Below are 26111 nucleotides of genomic sequence, written 5' to 3' on the forward strand. Positions count from 1 at the left end.
AAATTGATCACTGTTACTGTAAAGAACCCCGTCTTTTACTTATTGCATACCAAGATCACGTTACTGTAAAGATCCCCTTTTTTAATTATTACATAGCAAGATCACAGTTACTGTAAAGAATCCCTTCTTTCAATTATTGCAGACCAAGATCGCTTGGTGTAAAGAACCCCTTTTTTTTATACATATTCCACCTCACTGTAACAAGCATGAGGAACACTGCTGTAAAAATCCATTATCATGTGCATAACTATAGATATCCTAAAAATCCTCCTAAGGTATAATATATGAGCTTTACAGTTTAGCAGCTGAATAAAATTAACCCTTTGAGGTCTCTTGCTGGCACGGAGGTCGGGACCAAAGCTTTTGGGATGTTCTGACCCCTTGGTAGGACAATGGGTATTTTCCACAAGGTGGTCTTGGAAGACGTCTTACGACCTTGATTGCCCATTGTTGGATAAGTGGTCACTGCCGATAACAATAGATGGAGCGTTTGCGGGTTCACCACACCCTGAGCGACTGCGTCATGGGGGATGGTGATGACTCCGTGTACCGAAGCCTTCGCCAGGGGACAAAACAACATGTTTGTGGAATATTCAGGAAGGAGAAGAAGATCACGTTCTCCGTCTTCTTGGACTTCACTTTCTCCGAACATCGGGGCCAAACACGTCGAGTTCTCTGGAAACTTCATTTATTAAAGGGACACTCCACCCAGCTATTTCTATGATTCAGGGGGGCTCAGCACAGAGTTCGGGTCCCACAGTCTGCACCGATTACATATGGGTCCCCAATGATGGGTCGATGGGCAAGGGTCCTGCACGTTCTCTTCTACAATGCACCTAGTATGTCACTGTGAGCAGCAGCGCGCGCCAGTGTGACATCGGCCACTTCGGTGCATGGGATTTTATAAGATCCCCATTCCATCTTCATATGGGTAAGACAGAAAAAAAAACACTCCGCCCCATCTGGAAGAATGGAACGACTTTGCCATCTAGTGGAGGGACAAAACAACATAAATCACATTTTTTTGGAAATGTCAACCCCACACTTTAACGCAACCCCGATGGCCAGGACGATGAGTCTATTGTGATGAATGCCATGTGCCCTGGTTGATAACAGAGAGCAATTGACTATATTTATTGGCTTCAGAACCTGATTACAGGAGATCATACATTGTAGGACAATTTTTTGGAAATGTCAACCCTACACTTGAATGCAATCACAATGGCCAGGACAATGAGTCTATTGTGATGAATCTCATGTGCACTGGCTGATAACAGGGAAAAATAGACTATATCAATCCCAATCATTCTCACACTGTGCAGGAGATCTTACATTGTAGGATAATTTTTGGACACTGAACTGGTAATTATACACTGCTGATCACACACCGCCCTGGTGGTCACAGTAGGCTCTGGATCATCCATGGTTGTCATGTGGTTATAACACGTACCCATTTATTGCAAGACAAGACGAAAATGAACTTTCTGAAGGATTTCACCACATATGAAGGGGAAGAGCAGCCACTTCCTCCTTGAAGCGGCCTTCCTCTCTATGCCCTTCAGATTCAGAGATGGTGCCTCTCCACCTGCTGTGTGTGCTGCTTTTCTGTGCAGGTAAGATGCCAAGAGTGAGACTATGCCAGTAAGGGGTTAATTTGACATATATACAAACGTACAGATATATCTGTATCAGAGATGATCAGATCCAATTCCTGGCAGTCGCAGGTGTCTGTTTGTAACTTGATCTACATGAATCTATGTCACAAATGGCTGAAGACCCAAGGAGTGGGCTAATGTCGCCAATATTCCCAGCAGCTATCAGATCACATAGTCTATTGCAGGCAATCAGGGAAGAGATCACAAGCAGTAGAAACAATGGGGGACGGCCATGCAGAGTCATTTTATGCCTTTAAGGCATAGGGATAGGAGGTTGGTGCGCACTAATCTGATTATGATGAACTAAAACACATGCAACATGGGAGAGGTAGTCAGTCTGGGAATAATAATCCAAAGATTCAAGTAATGTAGGGAAGTGCCGGACCTGCAGATTCAGTGTGACAGTGAATCAGGAGGTGCTGGACATAGAGAGTCAAAGTGCCTGTGAGTCTGGAGGTGCTGGGACTGCAGAGTCAGAGTGTCTGTGAATTGGGGGGTGCTAGACCTGCATAGTCAGAGTATCTGTGAATTGGAGGAAGCTGGACCTGCAGAGTCAGAGTATCTGTGAATTGGGGAGTGCTGGACCTGCAGAGTCTGAGTATCCATGAAATGGGGGGTGCTAGAACTGCATAGTCAGAGTATCTGTGAATTGGAGGAAGCTGGACCTGCAGAGTCAGAGTATCTGTGAATTGGGGAGTGCTGGACCTGCAGAGTCTGAGTATCCATGAAATGGGGGGTGCTAGAACTGCATAGTCAGAGTATCTGTGAATTGGAGGAAGCTGGACCTGCAGAGTCAGAGTATCTGTGAATTGGGGAGTGCTGGACCTGTAGAGTCTGAGTATCCATGAAATTGGGGGTGCTAGATCTGCAGAGTCAGAGTATCTGTGAATTGGGGGGTGCTGGAACTGCAGAGTCAGAGTATCTGTGAACTGGGGGGTGCTAAACCTGCAGAGTTGGAGTATATGTAAATTGAGGGGTGCTGGACCTGCAGAATAAGAGTATCTGTAAATTGGAAGGTGCTGAACCTGTAAAGTCAAAGTGCCTGTGAATTAGGAAGTGTTGGACCTGCAGAATCAGAGTTTCTGTGAATCAGGAGGTGATGGACCTGCAGAATCAAAGTACCTGTGGCAGAAGGTGCTGGACCTGCACAGTCAGTGTGCCATATAGACAGTTGATGGACCTGCATAGTAAGTGTGATAGAGAGTTGCTGGACCTGCATAGTCAGTGTCACTCGAGAAGTGTGGACCTAATACTAATTTTGCTAGTAAAGAACTAGTAAAGAAGAATCCTAAAACTAAGGCTTGTGTGTAACCAGGAGGGAAGCCAATTTTAGTTTATTTTTTGAAAACCAATCAGAAATGTTCATAATCCAGAAAGTTAAAACCTGAGGCAGATACTTGCTTTTGGGGGTGAAATTAAGACATTTTTCTTGTTTTCATTAGTTTTTTACAAAATATCATTGTTTGTTTTTTTAGCCTTTCATATAACAGGCACATTTACGTTTTTTTATTTACCGTTTATCGACTGTACACCGTGAACCCCATGACCATGCCGTACATCGGTTCTGTATATTCATTTCCAGACGTGAACCTGCGTGTACCTATCATGCAATGTAGCAATTTGGGTTAAGTTGTATTTTTATTTGAAGGAGAAGGGGGATAACTTAAAAAAAAAAGTTAAGGTTTTTAAGAGTTTTTGGAGCAGAAAATAAGCAGAAACTCTCCAAATCTTCAAAAACTTGAAGCCCACGCGGCGGCTATTAGGTTCCTCTTCCATCACTCTCCCTGTGCACATGAGCTCTGACTTCTCAGTGCAGCAGGCGCGGTGACATCCCTATATCGCACCTGCTGTGCAAAGCTACAGATTGCACAGTATAGAGACAGGAGCAGCAGGGAAACGGGAGGAGATGAGTATTTTTCTATTTTAAATCAATGAGGCTATTGTGGGGGGCATTATACTGTTTGATGGGACATCATACTATATAGAAGGCTGCACTGGGCCATTATACTTTTTGGAGGGCAATGTGAGGGCTATTATACTGTTTGAAGGGCTATGTGGGGGCCATTATATTGTTTGGATGGCTATTTGGGGGATATTATACTATTTGGAGGGCTATATGGGGGGTATTATACTGTTTGGAGGGCTATGGGGGCTATTACACTGTTTGGAGGTGTAACGTCCCTGCTGGCATCACTGCATGGCTTTCCATCTCCCATCAGGCAGATACACCATCTTATTTACCACTCCGGGCCATGCTGTGAGTTCTGTCCTCTGCCTGCTCCATGCTGTGGGTCTCATGTCCTTGCTTGCTGCATACTTCCTGGCTGTATGCTTTTGGCGGTGACGCCGGCACTTCCTGAGTCTTATAGAGACAGAGTACACACCCCTAATTTGGTCCCAGCCTATTGCCAAGAAGTATCGGGTACTTAAGGCATCTCCACCCATAGGAAGATGCCTGAGCAACAAACTCTGTCGGTCTGTACTTTGCTGCTGAGTTGCCAGGTCCTGTCCTGTTTTCCACCTCTCTGTGGGCTGCATACCCAGACCCGTTTCTGTGCTCTGTGTATCTTGTGTTTCACCTCTCTGGAGGCTGCATACCCTGACCCGTTTCTGTGCTCTGTGTGTCTTGTGTTCCCCCTCCCAGGGGGCTGCATGCCCAGGCCTGTATCCTTTGTCTTGTATTTGTTCCCGTGTCCATCTTTGTCTGCACTAAGTCCGTTTCTTGTGCCTGTTCGTGTCCCTGTCTGTTTCCTTCCCTACTCAGCTGTGTGTAGCCTTGTGTCTACTCCTTCTGCTCTGCTTTGCTCTGCACTCTGCGGCTCTGCTCTTTGCTCTGCACCCTGCGGCTCTGCTCTTCGCTCCGCACCCTGTGGCTTTGCTCTGCTCTTCACTCTGCACCCTGCTGTTCTGCTCTTCGCTCCGCACCCTGCGGCTTTGTTCCACACCCTACGGCTCTGCTCCCCGCTCCACAACCTGCATCTCTGCCCCGCTCCCGTTCCGCACCTTGTGGTTCTGCTCCGCTCCCATTCCGCACCTTGCGGTTCTGCTCCATTCCCATCTGCACCTTGCGGTCCTGCTCTGCTCCTGTTCCGCACCTTGAGGTTCTGCTCTGCTTCCGTCCCACGTCCTATGGTTCCGGTGCCTCCAGTCTGAACTGGTTCCTACCTGTTCTCTTATCCTACCCGTGCCTGCCTGCCAGAGTGCCAGCCGTACCCGCCTGCCTGCCAGAGTGCCCGCCGTGCACGCCCGCCTGCCAGAATGCCAGCCGAGCCCACCTGCCTGCTAGAGTGCCAGCCGTGCCAGTCTTGCCCACTTGCCCATCTGTACTTGCCGGCACCTGTCATTAGTGCTCAGTCCCCCAGTGGAATCAGCTGCTACAGCCAGACAGCACCCTGGAGTGGTACCTGGCAGCTACCTGCTGTACAAGCCTGACCTCACCACTAGAGGCTCCAGTGAACACCAACATAGCTGCATAGTCACGCCCCTTCCAGGGTAGTCTGGTTTGTGGCACAGTGGGGCCACAATCCGCGCTCGCGCCATTTAGTCAGGGAGTGAGCGTTACAGAAGGGGTATGTGGAACCATTAAACTGTTTGGAGGGCTATGTGGGGGCCATTATACTGTGTGTGGGGGACTGTGGGGACATCCTACTTTGCAAGGTGTATACATTAGGGTCACCAGACTGTGCATGTGGAGGAATTCACTGTGAGGGTAACATACTCTGTATGGGGGGAACCCTTATTGACACCATACTTTATGGGGGCCAAGAAAGGGCTACCTTAGTATGGGGGAACATTAAGGGACTTCAATATGAGTAAAATGACTTTGTTAGGGTCTCAGAGTTGTCAGATATACTCTTCTGTGACCCCGCCAATTTTTTTTTTTTTGTGGGAGGAACCAATTAGTGCTTCTGCTATGGGGCCCCATGATTCCTACATACAGGGGCGCTCCTGGCACCTGCTGTTGTTACCTGTTCAATCACCAATCTACTTTAACTAAACGTTGGCAAATAAATTATTGGAGTAAACTGAGACATTTAAAGCTCAGTTCCCACGATGAATATTTGGTGCTTTTGATTTTACGCAGTATTTCTGCACCAATCAGCTCCCAAGATCCTAATAAAATAATCAATGGCTTTATAGAATAATCCCAAAAAAATATGATCAAGACACATAGGGCAGATAAGTGACGCATTTCACATCAATTGTGATCCTTCTTCACGCCTCTCGGGATTATTTCCCACATTGCTGGATGATTACCGGTAATCTGTTGCGTTGTGCAGACTGTGCTGTTGGAAAATAAGCTTTTTACATCCTGGCACACAACAAATCCTGAGTACATGCATCTCCTGCCTATGTGTGGCAGCAAGATGAGCCCGGCTCCAGATGTCCTCCTTCCTCTCCTCAAGATCATCTTTCTGGAAACCAGTCTGCAACCCTTAAATAGTGCCTTGTGATTGTCATCTGCCCCATCATCATCCTGGTCCACTGCTTTGCATACACTTCCACCATTGCGTCATCACTTCTCCTTTTTGTGCTCAGCAAACAATTGTCCAAGTTCAGCACAATAGACATCAGACCACCTGGATTGTGTTGCCTTTTGCGAAAGAATTTTGTGCGCTCAGGCTGAATGGACGATATACCTAGCCACCATTATTTATTGTACCAAAAAGCCATGCATCGATTTTGTATCGTCTCCTCTATACAACTTATCTCCGATCTCATGGACTTCTGGCTCATCAGACTGGACCAGTTGCAATAACGGGCCTAGGTCGCTATACACACTGTCATGGCCGGCCTCCACCATCGTCCTATAAGAGGGTTTGTCGCGAAAGATGAAATTCCTCAGAGCCATCCGGCATTTGTGATCGGAGACAACCATCTACTGTTCAATCAAGATCCTGCGGAACTAATAACAAGAGGAAGTGTTTAGAGAAGGACAAGTTTAGATGGAGCACCAGGTCAGGTGACTTCCATGATGCAGATACCCATAGAAAAGGCTGAAGGGACTGGGTGGAGCGACTCAGGAGTAGGCTACATATGTATCCAATGGCCTCTACCTTACAGACAGAGTTAGCCCTACTCATCCTAGAGAGAGAGACATGACAGACCATTAGGTTCCATCAGTCAAATGACAGTGACACTGTTGATAAAGTAATCTGAAATTTAGAGGACATGCAAAGTGACACTACTGACCTAGCTAACCTACGCATGTGCCTGTTCTATAGGGTCCAGGGAGGTGGTGAGACCAAAGCCCAGTATATAAACGGTTTGCAGGAAGTGACTGCCCATATCACCAAGAAGACACAGGAATAATACCAGGGGCTGTGATCGTTAAACGAGGTGTTGAGGGATCAACTGGTTACCGGCCTGAGAGACCCTTACTTACTCTGAAGGAGTGCCTATACTCTAATATTAATATGAGCTTCCTAGGGGTCGGGGCTGATACAAGGGTGCTAGAGCGAGAGGACCCCTATGATAGCAGATATGGTCCGGAGCCATGAAGTGACCACCTCTCAATCAGCCAATATGGAGCCTGACTGGGCCCGGGAGTTACAACAAGAAATTCGGGACATCAGAGGAGAATTATGCAGTATTAGAGGAACCCCCGCTGGCACCATGAAGCCTGGCCCCGTATGAGGAAAAGTTGGCTCTGGAATACCTCCCTCCCCGTACCCAGCCAACCCAAAATCATTATCCATCAGATAAACATGGTGTGGAATGCTGGACTTGTAGCGGAAGGGGTCACATCTCCCGGAACTATCCTAACCGAGAAAGAAGAAGGGGCGTCTGTTAAACTAACGCATCCCATGGTTGAGAAACACACCGTGGGACTCCACACCACTGAGACGGGATGAAGACTCTGAAGATTTCATCTCTGAGAAGCCTGCCACTTGGAATGAGTTTAATGGACAATTCAGCCAGTGATTGATGGACACTGTGTCCCAGGTGACCACTATACCAGAAGGGCCCACTTCCTAGATGTTGCTCTCTCCAGAAAGGAACCAACAATTCGACTGGTGGCTGCCAATCTGAATGGATCTAGTCTACAGCTAATCCCTGAAAAGAGATAGCTCGAGTTAACATGATGCTGGAAGATTTCCCAAGGTTCGATGCAATAGAATTGAATCCAGTGAAAGGAGACCAGTGGACTCTGTCATGTCTCTTAATGTGAAGGAGAGCAGGGGTGAAGTTGGAGATGGTCGCAATCTTCTGGAACAGATGGAAGCAATCCTTACGGAATTCACCTCCGAACAAGTGGGGCAGATAGAAAATTTATAACAACGATATCAAGTGGTGTTTGCTCAGTATGATGATGACTTCTGGTGCACTAAAGCCATTCAACATGAGATTCCTACGGGGACCAGCCCCCATTCGAGAAACAGATCTGCAGATCCCCACTCAAATATACCAAGAATTAAAAGACTTGCTGCTGCACATTTTGCGGAATGGAGTGATACGGGAGAATCAAAGCCGCTAAGCTGCACCCATTGTACTAGTGAGGAACTGGGATGGGACGTTGAGGTTCTGTGTGGACTAATGATGGCTGAATGCTTGCACCATACAGGACTCATACCCCTTGCCAAAGATCGAAGAATATCTGTCTACCTTGGGTAAGACCCAGGGAACTACAGGCCGGTGAGTCTGACTTCTATACCAGGAAAGATCTTTGAGCAAATTATTAAACAACATGTATGTCAGTACCTGGATAAGAATGAAGTGATTAAACAGAGCCAGCATGAGTTTGTAACTAATAAGTCATGTCAGACTAACTTAATTTCCTTCTATGACAGAATCACTGACTGGGTGGATCAGGGAAATGCTGTAGATATAGTATATCTTGACTTCAGCAAAGTATTTGACAAAGTATCTCACACCATCCTTATTGAAAAATGACTAATAAGAAATAAAGATAGCACACACCAACATATCTAATGTAATGGGGTATAGAATATAATGTATATTGCCAACAAAGTCTCAAAATCTCCCTTATCCTCTAGTCACTTTGGTCACAGCTGTGCCATCGAGCCTGTCACATAGCGCTCAGATATTCATTGGGCCTCACACAATCCAAAAGTGTCCAGTGTCCAAAAGTGTCTGCAGAAATTCAAAATCTCCCTTATCCTCTAGTCACTTTGGTCACAGCTGTGCCATCGAGCCTGTCACATAGCGCTCAGATATTCATTGGGCCTCACACAATCCAAAAGTGTCCAGTGTCCAAAAGTGTGTGCAGAGATTCAAAATCTCCCTTATCCTCTAGTCACTTTGGTCACAGCTGTGCCATCGAGCCTGTCACATAGCGCTCAGATATTCATTGGGCCTCACACAATCCAAAAGTGTCCAGTGTCCAAAAGTGTGTGCAGAGATTCAAAATCTCCCTTATCCTCTAGTCACTTAGGTCACAGCTGTGCCATCGAGCCTGTCACATAGCGCTCAGATATTCATTGGGCCTCACACAATCCAAAAGTGTCCAGTGTCCAAAAGTGTGTGCAGAGATTCAAAATCTCCCTTATCCTCTAGTCACTTTGGTCACAGCTGTGCCATCGAGCCTGTCACATAGCGCTCAGATATTCATTGGGCCTCACACAATCCAAAAGTGTCCAGTGTCCAAAAGTGTCTGCAGAAATTCAAAATCTCCCTTATCCTCTAGTCACTTTGGTCACAGCTGTGCCATCGAGCCTGTCACATAGCGCTCAGATATTCATTGGGCCTCACACAATCCAAAAGTGTCCAGTGTCCAAAAGTGTCTGCAGAAATTCAAAATCTCCCTTATCCTCTAGTCACTTTGGTCACAGCTGTGCCATCGAGCCTGTCACATAGCGCTCAGATATTCATTGGGCCTCACACGATCCAAAAGTGTCCAGTGTCCAAAAGTGTGTGCAGAGATTCAAAATCTCCCTTATCCTCTAGTCACTTTGGTCACAGCTGTGCCATCGAGCCTGTCACATAGCGCTCAGATATTCATTGGGCCTCACACAATCCAAAAGTGTCCAGTGTCCAAAAGTGTGTGCAGAGATTCAAAATCTCCCTTATCCTCTAGTCACTTTGGTCACAGCTGTGCCATTGAGCCTGTCACATAGCGCTCAGATATTCATTGGGCCTCACACAATCCAAAAGTGTCCAGTGTCCAAAAGTGTGTGCAGAGATTCAAAATCTCCCTTATCCTCTAGTCACTTTGGTCACAGCTGTGCCATCGAGCCTGTCACATAGTGCTCAGATATTCATTGGGCCTCACACAATCCAAAAGTGTCCAGTGTCCAAAAGTGTGTGCAGAGATTCAAAATCTCCCTTATCCTCTAGTCACTTTGGTCACAGCTGTGCCATCGAGCCTGTCACATAGCGCTCAGATATTCATTGGGCCTCACACAATCCAAAAGTGTCCAGTGTCCAAAAGTGTGTGCAGAGATTCAAAATCTCCCTTATCCTCTAGTCACTTTGGTCACAGCTGTGCCATCGAGCCTGTCACATAGCGCTCAGATATTCATTGGGCCTCACACAATCCAAAAGTGTCCAGTGTCCAAAAGTGTCTGCAGAAATTCAAAATCTCCCTTATCCTCTAGTCACTTTGGTCACAGCTGTGCCATCGAGCCTGTCACATAGCGCTCAGATATTCATTGGGCCTCACACAATCCAAAAGTGTCCAGTGTCCAAAAGTGTGTGCAGAGATTCAAAATCTCCCTTATCCTCTAGTCACTTTGGTCACAGCTGTGCCATCGAGCCTGTCACATAGCGCTCAGATATTCATTGGGCCTCACACAATCCAAAAGTGTCCAGTGTCCAAAAGTGTGTGCAGAGATTCAAAATCTCCCTTATCCTCTAGTCACTTTGGTCACAGCTGTGCCATCGAGCCTGTCACATAGCGCTCAGATATTCATTGGGCCTCACACAATCCAAAAGTGTCCAGTGTCCAAAAGTGTGTGCAGAGATTCAAAATCTCCCTTATCCTCTAGTCACTTTGGTCACAGCTGTGCCATCGAGCCTGTCACATAGCGCTCAGATATTCATTGGGCCTCACACAATCCAAAAGTGTCCAGTGTCCAAAAGTGTGTGCAGAGATTCAAAATCTCCCTTATCCTCTAGTCACTTTGGTCACAGCTGTGCCATCGAGCCTGTCACATAGCGCTCAGATATTCATTGGGCCTCACACAATCCAAAAGTGTCCAGTGTCCAAAAGTGTCTGCAGAAATTCAAAATCTCCCTTATCCTCTAGTCACTTTGGTCACAGCTGTGCCATCGAGCCTGTCACATAGCGCTCAGATATTCATTGGGCCTCACACAATCCAAAAGTGTCCAGTGTCCAAAAGTGTGTGCAGAGATTCAAAATCTCCCTTATCCTCTAGTCACTTTGGTCACAGCTGTGCCATCGAGCCTGTCACATAGCGCTCAGATATTCATTGGGCCTCACACAATCCAAAAGTGTCCAGTGTCCAAAAGTGTGTGCAGAGATTCAAAATCTCCCTTATCCTCTAGTCACTTTAGTCACAGCTGTGCCATCGAGCCTGTCACATAGCGCTCAGATATTCATTGGGCCTCACACAATCCAAAAGTGTCCAGTGTCCAAAAGTGTGTGCAGAGATTCAAAATCTCCCTTATCCTCTAGTCACTTTGGTCACAGCTGTGCCATCGAGCCTGTCACATAGCGCTCAGATATTCATTGGGCCTCACACAATCCAAAAGTGTCCAGTGTCCAAAAGTGTGTGCAGAGATTCAAAATCTCCCTTATCCTCTAGTCACTTTGGTCACAGCTGTGCCATCGAGCCTGTCACATAGCGCTCAGATATTCATTGGGCCTCACACAATCCAAAAGTGTCCAGTGTCCAAAAGTGTGTGCAGAGATTCAAAATCTCCCTTATCCTCTAGTCACTTTGGTCACAGCTGTGCCATCGAGCCTGTCACATAGCGCTCAGATATTCATTGGGCCTCACACGATCCAAAAGTGTCCAGTGTCCAAAAGTGTGTGCAGAGATTCAAAATCTCCCTTATCCTCTAGTCACTTTGGTCACAGCTGTGCCATCGAGCCTGTCACATAGCGCTCAGATATCAGTGGGCCTCACACAATCCAAAAGTGTCCAGTGTCCACAAGTGTCTGCAGAAATTCAAAATCTCCCCTGTCCTATAGACACCTTGTACCTTGTTTTACATTACTATATAGTTTGTTGGATTTTGTCTACATTTCTACCAAAAATGAGGAAGGCTGGTGGAAGAGGCCGTGGAATTGGGCGGGGGTTGGCAGCTGGTAATGATGGTGTTGGTGGTGGATCTGATGGTAGTGGCAAGAGCAAAATAGGACCGAATGCAGGAGGTGTTGAGCCTGCGTCATCGTCTGGCTACATAAGGCCTCGAACGCTTAGTTTTCTAGGAGTTGGCAAACCGCTTTTAAAGCCAGAGCATCAGGAAAAAGTTTTGTCTTACATTGCTGACTCAGCCTCCAGCTCTATCGCCTCCTCTTCTGAAGTTGTAAAAAGTAAAAGCACTGAGTCGTCATTGGAGGCTCATGTTCATGAACCACACCTTTCCTTGTGTCCTTCACCCCAACCAAGATTGAAGGATGACGCAGGCCATACTACTGATTACTCCATGGAGCTGTTTTCACATACCATGCCTGGATTATCAAGTGAAATGGTGAATTACCCAGGCCAAGATGAATCTGACATGGAGTGCACTGATGCACAGCCGCTGATGGATGATTCTGCTGGTACATTCACTCAGAGCACTACATTGTCCTCGCAGTGTACAGAGCCAGATTCTGACCCTGATGAGACTCAGGTGCCCCTTCCCGCACACTATACCACCATACACGGTGACACAGAGGAAGGTGCACATGACATAGAAGAGGAGGTGATGGATGACCCAGTTGTTGACCCAGATTGGCATCCATTGGGGGAAGAGGGTGCTGCTTCCAATAGCTCAGATGAGGAGCATCCACAGCAGACATCGACATCGCAACAGCTGTTATCTGGTAGGCCCGGAGCACTCCAAAGACAGGTTCCAAACATCAAAAGAGTTGCTGGACAGCTTGTCCAGAGGGTCAAAAGATCACAGCGTGCTAGGCCGCAAAATGTCTGCCAAAGTAGGAAGAGTGCAGTGTGGCACTTTTTTGAACAAAATCCTCATGATCAGGCCAAGGTTATCTGTAAGAAGTGCGCAAAGACCTTTAGACGAGGGAAAAATCTGAAAAATTTGAATACCAGTTGCATGCTTAGACATTTAACCAGCATGCACTTGCAAGCGTGGACACAACACCAAACCTCAAGTGCCACATGTGCAACTGATCACAACGAAGGTAGTCAGCAACGCTACATTGGTTCCCCCACTGTAAGCCCACCGGTTAGCACAGCAGCAAATGTTGAGGTGTCGTTGCAAGGCCACAGCAGTCAGGGAATCCCACTGTTATATCAACGAAAGACTGATTCTAGGCCATCAGAAAGAACACCAACTCCATCACCATCATCAACCCTCTCTCAGTCCGCCCTGTCCACCGCTACTTCCACCATATGCAGCTCTCAAGTCCAGCTCACCCTCCCAGACACTATGAGTAGGTCAAGAAAGTACTCAGTCTCTCATCCGCGTACACTGGGTTTGAACGCCCACATTGCCAAACTAATCTCGTTTGAGATGATGCCCTTTCGGTTGGTGGAAAGCGCAGCTTTCCGCGAACTCATGGCCTATGCAGTACCACGCTATGACCTACCCAGTCGCCACTTCTTCTCTCGCAAAGCCATCCCAGCCCTCCACCATCATGTGAAAGACCGCATTGTCCATGCACTCAAGCAGTCAGTGAGTGGAAAGGTGCACCTCACAACTGGTGCATGGTCCAGTCGGCATGGCCAGGGCCGTTACGTGTCCATCACTGCGCACTGGGTTAATGTGGTGGATGCAGGGTCCACAGGGGACAGCGGTGGTGGGACAGTGCTGCCTAGCCCACGGTATAGGAAACAGTTGGCTGTAGGCGTTCGACCCTCCTCCTCCTCCTCCAGAAGCGAAAGCTCGTCCACAGAGCGCAGTCGTACGAGCACTCCATCTGCAGCTGCCACTGTTGCACACGAGGTGTCCCCCTATCGAGCAGCTAGTGGAAAGCGTCAGCAGGCTGTGTTGCAGATGATGTGTTTGGGCGACAGACACACCGCCGAGGTGCTGGCCGAGTACTTGAAGCGACAAACTGAGTCATGGCTGGGCAGTGTACATCTTGAGGCAGGCAAGGTAGTTAGTGATAACGGCCGTAATTTTGTGGCAGCCATAGCCCTTTCAAAACTCAGCCATATACCTTGCTTGGCTCACACCTTGAACCTGGTGGTGCAGTGCTTCCTCAAAAATTATCCGGAGTTAACAGCCCTGCTCCAGAAGGTGCGAAGACTGTGCGCGCACATCCGCCAGTCGCCTGTACACTCTGTTCGTATGCAGAAGCTGCAGCGATTGCTCCACCTTCCCAACCACCGCCTCATTATCGACATTGCAACAAGGTGGAACTCCACCCTGCACATGGTGGAGCGGCTGTGCGAGCAGAGGCAGGCCATAATGCATTTGTGGGAGGATACACGGCCAGGCACTTTGAGAGCAGACATGGAGTTGACAGGTGTGCAGTGGTCAAAGCTGAAAGACCTCTGTAAAGTCCTTCAGTGTTTTGAGGAATGCACACGGCTGGTAAGCGCAGACGACGCCATCCTAAGCATGAGCATCCCACTTATGCGTCTGCTCATGCAAACTTTGACGCACCTTAAGGAGCAGGCGTCTGCAGCCAATGTTGATGAGGAGGAAGAGGAGGAGGGAATCCTTGATGACATTCAGCCATTGTCTGCTCAAGGACCTCTCCTGGACGAGGTGGAGGAAGAAGAGGAGGAGGAGGAGGAGGATGATGGGGATGATTACTTAGGGGAGGAGGATGCATCTCGTGGGGCAAGTGAAAATGTTGGCGTGGCAAGGTCTGGTACAGGGTTTGTGCGTGACTGGAGGGATGTGGATTTGCCAGAAAGTGCTCCTCCAACCAGCACTCGCAGTGCATCATTGACACCGGGAACATTGGCCCACATGTCAGATTATGCCTTGCGGATCCTAAAAAGGGACCCCCGCATTGCCAAAATGATGAACGATGACGACTACTGGTTGGCCAGCATCCTGGATCCACGCTATAAAGGCAAATTACAAAACATCATGCCACAGGAGAACCTTGACCTAATATTGGCTAATAAACAAGCAACTCTGGTAAATCGGTTGCTTGAGGCATTCCCAGCACACAGCAGCGGTGATGGTTCTCACACGAGCCGTACGGGCCGGGGGCAGCTTGGCAGAGGTGTTCATGGTGCACACAGCAGAAGTGGCGTTGGAGACAGGGGTTTCATGACAATGTTGTGGACTGATTTTTCAAGTACCGCTCACACAACTGGTAATACTGCATCGATGGAAAGTGACAGGAGACAGCAGTTGTCAACTATGGTTACAAACTACTTTTCCTCCCATATCGATGTTCTCCCACACAGGTCATTCCCCTTTGACTATTGGGCCGCTAAACTGGACACCTGGCCTGAATTGGCACAATATGCCTTACAGGAGCTCGCTTGCCCAGCTGCAAGTGTGCTATCGGAAAGAGTCTTCAGTGCAGCTGGATCAATCCTGACAGAAAAAAGGACCCGTCTGTCAACCCAAAATGTGGATGATCTAACCTTCATTAAAATGAACCACGCATGGGTTTCCAAGGATTTTGTCCCATCTTCCTCTGATGACACATAGGGTGACAGAAAAATGGCTTGCTTTGGTCCACCTCTTCCTGGGACTTGACCTATTTCACCTTTTGCATCAGCTGAATGTCCAACATCAACATATGCCACTTTCTAAAACTCCCTAACTGTGCTGCCTCCCCCCCCATGGCCGGGGTCACCACCTAGCGCACGACACCGTGCGAGTGCCGTTGCCCTGGACAGGTGGGTAGGCCGACTCTTGGGCGCGGGCACTGGTACAGGGTCCTTCATAGTGCAATCAAGTGTCTCTGACGGTGGTGGTGCACACCCGCCGTCAGACACACCACCGTACTATGAGGGGCCCAGTGCCAGTACCGACGCCGAGTGGGCCCCCCTTGCTTGGGCAGGGCCCCAGCATTTGCAATCTTTACCTCTCCCTGCTCCTCCGCTGTGTAGTCTGGGCCGTCAAATCCATACTGTGCCTGACACCGTCTGAGCCTGCCTCCTGATGTATAGACATATATTTTGAATGTGTACGCTATCCATACATGTTATCCGGGGATACGGTACCCTTTCTCACCTTTGTGCAATCACGTGTAATCCATACTGGGCGTGAGAACGGCTGGCGAGCTGTTAAGGAAGCTACAGCACCTGTGGTTTGCACACGTAAGTTTTTCATTTTTTCAGGAATGACGGTTAGGCCTAATTCCGGAACTGCGGTTGACCTGCACTTACTGGGAAATCATTGTTCGCGGGTAATAATTGTAATCAGTGATCCCCATCACTAACGTTGTTCATCGGGTTACCTGCACCTGTAAGCGACAAACGCTGGCCTTTTCAGTGTAGCGCACATGCAGCCACGGACATGTAAGGGCATGACACACCAGTTATTGGCCAATCTCATGTGCCAGAGCCTCACGTGTCCCTCTAGTAAGCCGGACTCGGACCGCGGGGCATGACGGAGTCTCGTTCGTTAACGGAATTAAGCTTGCAATGTGTGCATCTGTTCTGTAGCTGGCATGGTTGAGGTTTCCCAGGTGGAGTCGAATTTAACCGTAGGCTCCACTCCTGGTGGTGCCCTTCTGGACATTCCTTTAAGGTTCAGCTTTGCAACCATACTGCCCACGTAAAACAAACACTTTGCCTTCATGAACGCTGTTTGGAGGGTCATGACTCGTGGGAATAACGCCGCCCAATCAGTTAACCTGCTAGAGAGATCCTTCGTTGCTCCCAAGCATGACATCACACTCCCTAGGAGGAAGGTAATGCCACTGTGGCGACCGTACTCCTGGGGGCGACACAAGTGCACTGATGCCCAGCCACTGCTCGATGAATCTGCTGGTACATTGACCCAGACCACTACATTCCCCTCGCACGCTACACGGCCTGAATCTGACCCTGATGAAACTCAGGTTACCCTTCCCATATACAGTTCCATCTTACACGGTGACAAAGAGGAAGCTGCAGATGAAAGTGCAGGTTCGGCCCACCCGCCATCAGACACACCACCGTACTATCAGGGGCCCTGTGCCAGTGCCGTCGCCAACGAGTGGGCCCCCCCTGCTTGCTCAGGATCACAGCACTTGCAAGGTTGAAATACTGTGCAGTGAGATGGAAGATGGAGTCCAGACTAGTACAGGGATTCCCTAGCGAGGAGACTTATTTGATTGTTTTCGATGTTGGGACAGCAATTTTTGGGGAGCACTATACTCTGGAGAATGATAGATGGGGCCCACCATACACTGGAACATTCCAAAGGTGGACATCAGACACTGGAGCAGCATTTACAGGGCCCATTATACACTAGAGCATTAGAAATGGGGCCCATTATGTTTGGAGCATTATTTGGGCCCATAACACAGTGGAGCTTCATCCATGGGGACCAACATATACTGTAGCATTATGTGGAGCTCATCATATACTGTTTCAAACATTATATGGGACCAATGATTCTGTATGGAGAAATAGATGGGCCTCGTCATGAGATGTAAAAAGTGAGGTATTTTTCATTGTACTATACCGCTATTTCTCTGCCGTATCGGAGCATGATGAGTTGTGGTATGTGTTAAAGGGGCGCTCTTTCGCCCAGGGCACATGAAAACCTGCAGCCAGCCCTCCCCCCCCCCACAACTTTAGCCAAATAACCCCCATTTTTCAGTGCGTAACTTGTATTATGAAGTTAATTAAGGTTGACAAGCTTAAGTAAGAAGAATTGATGCTTTTGGCATTCAAATGGGCACTGTAGGTGTGTTTCCTGTCCTCCTCTCACTGCCGACTTTTATTCCCCATTGACTTACATTGGGTTTTGTGTTTCGGGACGACCCCGACTTTTCCCTATAATCGGCCGATCTTGCTCGACCCGACTTTTGGAAAAGTCGGGTTTCACGAAACGAAACGCGACCCTAAAAATCCAAAAGTCGCTCAACTCTAGTTGGTGATATCAACTTTCTGTTTGTGGCACATTAGTATATGGGAGGGGGAAAACTTTTCAAGATGGGAGGTGACCATGGCGGCCATTTTGGATTCCAACTTTATAAATGGCCCACCCCGTATATATATACATCAGAAACAGTCAAAGATGGAGGCTGACTCCGCTGTTCTCCCAGTGTCTCTTTCAGAGCAATTATCAAAAACTGAGCTGAAGACTGAATCTCTCTACACGATGATCGGACACACGGAGACGATACACTGCGTCTGCAGGAACGGATCTCTCCCCATCACTTACATGTTATTCATCAACCAGACGACTGTGGGTAAAAGGACGGTGTCAGGGGAGAGAGAAGCGGCCTTCAATGTCACCATCTACAATGACACCAGACTGGGATCTTATAAATGTAAAGCCAACAACAGTCAGCAATGTTCGCCATACAGTGCGGGGTTCTCCTTTACACTGCAAGGTAAGTGTAGTATACAGCCCCAAATAAAGAATATTGTATATAATACTGTCCCTATGTACAAGAATATAACTACTATAATACTGCCCCCTATGTACAAGAATATAACTACTATAATACTGCCCCCTATGTACAGGAAAATAACTACTATAATACTGCTCCTATGTACAAGAATATAACTACTATAATGCTACTCCCTATGTACAAGAATATAACTACTATAATACTGCCCCCTATGTATAGGAAAATAACTACTATAATACTGTCCCTATGTACAAGAATATAACTACTATAATACTGCCCCCATGTAAAAGAATATAACTACTATAATACTGTCCCCTATGTACAAGAATATAACTACTATAATACTGCCCCTATGTACAAGAATATAACTACTATAATACTGCTCCTATGTACAAGAATATAACTACTATAATACTGCCCCCATGTACAAGAATATAACTACTATAATACTGCCCCTATGTACAAGAATATAAGTACTATAATACTGTCCCCTATGTATAAGAATATGACTACTATAATACTGCCCCTATGTACAAGAATATAACTACTATAATACTGCTCCTATGTACAAGAATATAACTACTATAATACTGCCCCTATGTACAAGAATATAACTACTATAATACTGCCCCTATGTACAAGAATATAACTACTATAATACTGCCCCCTATGTACAAGAATATAACTACTATAATACTGCCCCTATGTACAAGAATATAACTACTATAATACTGCCCCCTATGTATAAGAATATAACTACTATAATACTGCTCCTATGTACAAGAATATAACTACTATAATACTGCACCCTATATACAAGAATATAACTACTATAATACTACTCCTATGTACAAGAATATAACTACTATAATACTGCCCCTATGTACAAGAATATAACTACTATAATACTGCCCCCTATGTACAAGAATATAACTACTATAATACTGCTCCTATGTACAAGAATATAACTACTATAATACTGCCTCCATGTACAAGAATATAACTACTATAATACTGCCCCCATGTACAAGAATATAACTACTATAATACTGCCCCCATGTACAAGAATATAACTACTATAATACTGTCCCCTATGTACAAGAATATAACTACTATAATACTGCCCCTATGTACAAGAATATAACTACTATAATACTGTCCCCTATGTACAAGAATATAACTACTATAATACTGCCCCTATGTACAAGAATATAACTACTATAATACTACTCCCATGTACAAGAATATAACTACTATAATACTACCCCCATGGACAAGAATATAGCTACTATAATACTGCCCCTATGTACAAGAATATAACTACTATAATACTGTCCCCTATATATAAGAATATAACTACTATAATACTGCTCCTATGTACAAGAATATAACTACTATAATACTGCCCCTATGTACAAGAATATAACTACTATAATACTGCCCCTATGTACAAGAATATAACTACTATGATACTGCCCCCTATGTACAAGAATATAACTACTATAATACTGCCCCTATGTACAAGAATATAACTACTATAATACTGCCCCCTATGTATAAGCATATAACTACTATAATACTGCCCCTATGTACAAGAATATAACTACTATAATACTGCTCCTATGTTCAAGAATATAACTACTATAATACTGACCCTATGTACAAGAATATAACTACTATAATACTGCCCACTATGTACAAGAATATAACTACTATAATACTGCTCCTATGTACAAGAATATAGCTACTATAATACTGCTCCTATGTACAAGAATATAACTACTATAATACTGCCCCCTATGTACAAGAATATAACTACTATAATACTGCCCCTTATGTACAAGAATATATCTACTATAATACTGCCCCCTATGTACAAGAATATAACTACTATAATACTGCCCCTATGTACAAGAATATAACTACTATAATACTGCCCCTATGTACAAGAATATAACTACTATAATACTGCTTCCTATGTACAAGAATATTACTACTATAATACTGCCCCCTATGTATAAGAATATAACTGCTATAATACCCCTGTCCCTATGTACAAGAATATAACTACTATAATACTGCCCCTATGTACAAGAATATAACTACTATAATACTGCCCCTATGTACAAGAATATAACTGCTATAATACTGCCCCCTATGTACAAGAATATAACTACTATAATACTGCCCCTATGTACAAGAATATAACTACTATAATACTGCCCCCTATGTACAAGAATATAACTACTATAATACTGCTCCTATGTACAAGAATATAACTACTATAATACTGCCCCCATGTACAAGAATATAACTACTATAATACTGCCCCCATGTACAAGAATATAACTACTATAATACTGCCCCCATGTACAAGAATATAACTACTATAATACTGTCCCCTATGTACAAGAATATAACTACTATAATACTGCCCCTATGTACAAGAATATAACTACTATAATACTGTCCCCTATGTACAAGAATATAACTACTATAATACTGCCCCTATGTACAAGAATATAACTACTATAATACTGCTCCTATGTACAAGAATATAACTACTATAATACTGCCCCTATGTACAAGAATATAAGTACTATAATACTGTCCCCTATGTATAAGAATATAATTACTATAATACTGCTCCTATGTACAAGAATATAACTACTATAATACTGTCCCCTATGTACAAGAATATAACTACTATAATACTGCCCCTATGTACAAGAATATAACTACTATAATACTGTCCCCTATGTACAAGAATATAACTACTATAATACTGCCCCTATGTACAAGAATATAACTACTATAATACTGCTCCTATGTACAAGAATATAGCTACTATAATACTGCCCCTATGTACAAGAATATAAGTACTATAATACTGTCCCCTATGTATAAGAATATAATTACTATAATACTGCTCCTATGTACAAGAATATAACTACTATAATACTGCCCCTATGTACAAGAATATAACTACTATAATACTGCCCCTATGTACAAGAATATAACTACTATAATACTGCCCCCTATGTACAAGAATATAACTACTATAATACTGCCCCTATGTACAAGAATATAACTACTATAATACTGTCCCCTATGTATAAGAATATAACTACTATAATACTGCTCCTATGTAGAAGAATATAACTACTATAATACTGCACCCTATATACAAGAATATAACTACTATAATACTACTCATATGTACAAGAATATAACTACTATAATACTGCCCCTATGTACAAGAATATAACTACTATAATACTACTCCTCTGTACAAGAATATATCTACTATAATACTGCTCCTATGTACAAGAATATAACTACTATAATACTGCCCCTATGTACAAGAATATAACTACTATAATACTGCTCCTATGTACAAGAATATAACTACTATAATACTGCTCCCTATGTACAAGAATATAACTACTATAATACTGTCCCCTATGTACAAGAAAATAACTACTATAATACTGCCCCTATGTACAAGAATATAACTACTATAATACTGCCCCTATGTACAAGAATATAACTACTATTATACTGCTCCCTATGTACAAGAATATAACTACTATAATACTGCCCCTATGTACAAGAATATACTGTAACTACTATAATACTGCCCCCATGTACAAGAATATAACTACTATAATACTGCCCCCTATGTACAAGAATATAACTACTATAATACTGCCCTCTATGTACAAGAATATACTGTAACTACTATAATACTGCCCCTATGTACAAGAATATAACTACTATAATACTGCTCCCTATGTACAAGAATATATCTACTATAATACTGCCCCCTATGTACAAGAATATAACTACTATAATACTGCCCCTATGTACAAGAATATAACTACTATAATACTGCCCCTATGTACAAGAAAATAACTACTATAATACTGCCCCTACGTACAAGAATATAACTACTATAATACTGCCCCCTATGTACAAGAATATAACTACTATAATACTGCCCCTACGTACAAGAATATAACTACTATAATACTGCCCCCTATGTACAAGAATATATCTACTATAATACTGCTCCTATGTACAAGAATATAACTACTATAATACTGCTCCTATGTACAAGAATATAACTACTATAATACTGCCCCTACGTACAAGAATATAACTACTATAATACTGCCCCCTATGTACAAGAATATATCTACTATAATACTGCCCCTGATGTACAAGAATATAACTACTATAATACTGCCCCTACGTACAAGAAGATAACTACTATAATACTGCCCCCTATGTACAAGAATATAACTACTATAATACTGCCCCTATGTACAAGAATATAACTACTATAATACTGCCCCTATGTACAAGAATATAACTACTATAATACTGCCCCTATGTACAAGAATATAACTACTATAATACTGCCCCCTATGTACAAGAATATAACTACTATAATACTGCCCCTACGTACAAGAATATAACTACTATAATAATGCCCCTACGTACAAGAATATAACTACTATAATACTGCCCCCTATGTACAAGAATATAACTACTATAATACTGCCCCTATGTACAAGAATATAACTACTATAATACTGCCCCCTATGTACAAGAATATAACTACTATAATACTGTCCCCTATGTACAAGAATATAACTACTATAATACTGCCCCTATGTACAAGAATATAACTACTATAATACTGCCCAGTAGTTACAAGAATATAACTACTATAATACTGCCCCCTATGTACAAGAATATAACTACTATAATACTGCCCTCTATGTACAAGAATATAACTACTATAATACTGCCCCTACGTACAAGAATATAACTACTATAATACTGCCCCTATGTACAAGAATATAACTACTATAATACTGCCCCTATGTACAAGAATATAACTACTATAATACTGCCCCCTATGTACAAGAATATAACTACTATAATACTGCCCCTACGTACAAGAATATAACTACTATAATAATGCCCCTACGTACAAGAATATAACTAGTATAATACTGCCCCCTATGTACAAGAATATAACTACTATAATACTGCCCCTATGTACAAGAATATAACTACTATTATACTGCCCCCTATGTACAAGAATATAACTACTATAATACTGTCCCCTATGTACAAGAATATAACTACTATAATACTGCCCCTATGTACAAGAATATAACTACTATAATACTGCCCAGTAGTTACAAGAATATAACTACTATAATACTGCCCCCTATGTACAAGAATATAACTACTATAATACTGCCCTCTATGTACAAGAATATAACTGCTATAATACTGCCCCTACGTACAAGAATATAACTACTATAATACTGTCCCCTATGTACAAGAATATAACTACTATAATACTGCCCCTACGTACAAGAATATAACTACTATAATAATGCCCCTACGTACAAGAATATAACTACTATAATACTGCCCCCTATGTACAAGAATATAACTACTATAATACTGCCCCTATGTACAAGAATATAACTACTATAATACTGCCCCCTATGTACAAGAATATAACTACTATAATACTGTCCCCTATGTACAAGAATATAACTACTATAATACTGCCCCTATGTACAAGAATATAACTACTATAATACTGCCCAGTAGTTACAAGAATATAACTACTATAATACTGCCCCCTATGTACAAGAATATAACTACTATAATACTGCCCTCTATGTACAAGAATATAACTACTATAATACTGCCCCTACGTACAAGAATATAACTACTATAATACTGCCCCTATGTACAAGAATATAACTACTATAATACTGCCCCTATGTACAAGAATATAACTACTATAATACTGCCCCTATGTACAAGAATATAACTACTATAATACTGCCCCCTATGTACAAGAATATAACTACTATAATACTGCCCCTACGTACAAGAATATAACTACTATAATAATGCCCCTACGTACAAGAATATAACTAGTATAATACTGCCCCCTATGTACAAGAATATAACTACTATAATACTGCCCCTATGTACAAGAATATAACTACTATAATACTGCCCCCTATGTACAAGAATATAACTACTATAATACTGTCCCCTATGTACAAGAATATAACTACTATAATACTGCCCCTATGTACAAGAATATAACTACTATAATACTGCCCAGTAGTTACAAGAATATAACTACTATAATACTGCCCCCTATGTACAAGAATATAACTACTATAATACTGCCGTCTATGTACAAGAATATAACTGCTATAATACTGCCCCTACGTACAAGAATATAACTACTATAATACTGTCCCCTATGTACAAGAATATAACTACTATAATACTGCCCCTACGTACAAGAATATAACTACTATAATAATGCCCCTACGTACAAGAATATAACTACTATAATACTGCCCCCTATGTACAAGAATATAACTACTATAATACTGCCCCTATGTACAAGAATATAACTACTATAATACTGCCCCCTATGTACAAGAATATAACTACTATAATACTGTCCCCTATGTACAAGAATATAACTACTATAATACTGCCCCTATGTACAAGAATATAACTACTATAATACTGCCCAGTAGTTGCAAGAATATAACTACTATAATACTGCCCCTATGTACAAGAATATAACTACTATAATACTGCCCTCTATGTACAAGAATATAACTACTATAATACTGCCCCTACGTACAAGAATATAACTACTATAATACTGCCCCTATGTACAAGAATATAACTACTATAATACTGCCCCTATGTACAAGAATATAACTACTATAATACTGCCCCCTATGTACAAGAATATAACTACTATAATACTGCCCCTACGTACAAGAATATAACTACTATAATAATGCCCCTACGTACAAGAATATAACTAGTATAATACTGCCCCCTATGTACAAGAATATAACTACTATAATACTGCCCCTATGTACAAGAATATAACTACTATAATACTGCCCCCTATGTACAATAATATAACTACTATAATACTGTCCCCTATGTACAAGAATATAACTACTATAATACTGCCCCTATGTACAAGAATATAACTACTATAATACTGCCCAGTAGTTACAAGAATATAACTACTATAATACTGCCCCCTACGTACAAGAATATAACTACTATAATACTACCCTCTATGTACAAGAATATAACTGCTATAATACTGCCCCTACGTACAAGAATATAACTACTATAATACTGTCCCCTATGTACAAGAATATAACTACTATAATACTGCCCCTACGTACAAGAATATAACTACTATAATACTGCCCCCTATGTACAAGAATATATCTACTATAATACTGCCCCCGATGTACAAGAATATAACTACTATAATACTGCCCCTACGTACAAGAATATAACTACTATAATACTGCCCCCTATGTACAAGAATATAACTACTATAATACTACCCCTATGTACAAGAATATAACTACTATAATACTGCCCCCTATGTACAAGAATATAACTACTATAATACTGCCCTCTATGTACAAGAATATAACTACTATAATACTGCCCCCTATGTACAGGAATATAACTACTATAATACTGCTCCCTATGTACAAGAATATAACTACTATAATACTGCCCCTACGTACAAGAATATAACTACTATAATACTGTCCCCTATGTACAAGAATATGTCTACTATAATACTGCCCCCGATGTACAAGAATATAACTACTATAATACTGCCCCCTATGTACAAGAATATAACTACTATAATACTGCCCCTATGTACAAGAATATAACTACTATAATACTGCCCCTATGTACAAGAATATAACTACTATAATACTGCCCCTACGTACAAGAATATAACTACTATAATA

General features: G+C 43.1%; 2 protein-coding genes across 3 annotated transcripts in view; one reads left to right on the forward strand and one right to left on the reverse strand.

Annotated features, from left to right (window-relative positions):
- The window catches only part of LOC141094072 (allergin-1-like), a 92114-nt gene that overhangs the window by 34141 nt on the left and 31862 nt on the right, over window positions 1-26111 (reverse strand). The window lies entirely within an intron of this gene.
- Window positions 1525-26111, forward strand: part of LOC141094071 (allergin-1-like) — an 87659-nt gene continuing 63072 nt past the window's right edge. For both annotated transcript variants that reach the window (XM_073579784.1, XM_073579785.1), the window contains exons 1-2: window positions 1525-1613; window positions 17932-18222. In XM_073579784.1, coding sequence (XP_073435885.1) covers window positions 1571-1613; window positions 17932-18222 — 334 coding nt within the window. In that variant the 5' untranslated portion in view covers window positions 1525-1570. The remainder of the gene's footprint in view (window positions 1614-17931; window positions 18223-26111) is intronic.

The sequence above is a fragment of the Dendrobates tinctorius genome, unplaced genomic scaffold, assembly GCF_039654945.1.
Source record: "Dendrobates tinctorius isolate UK_male_01 unplaced genomic scaffold, ASM3965494v1 ptg000063l, whole genome shotgun sequence".
Lineage (NCBI taxonomy): Eukaryota > Metazoa > Chordata > Amphibia > Anura > Dendrobatidae > Dendrobates > Dendrobates tinctorius.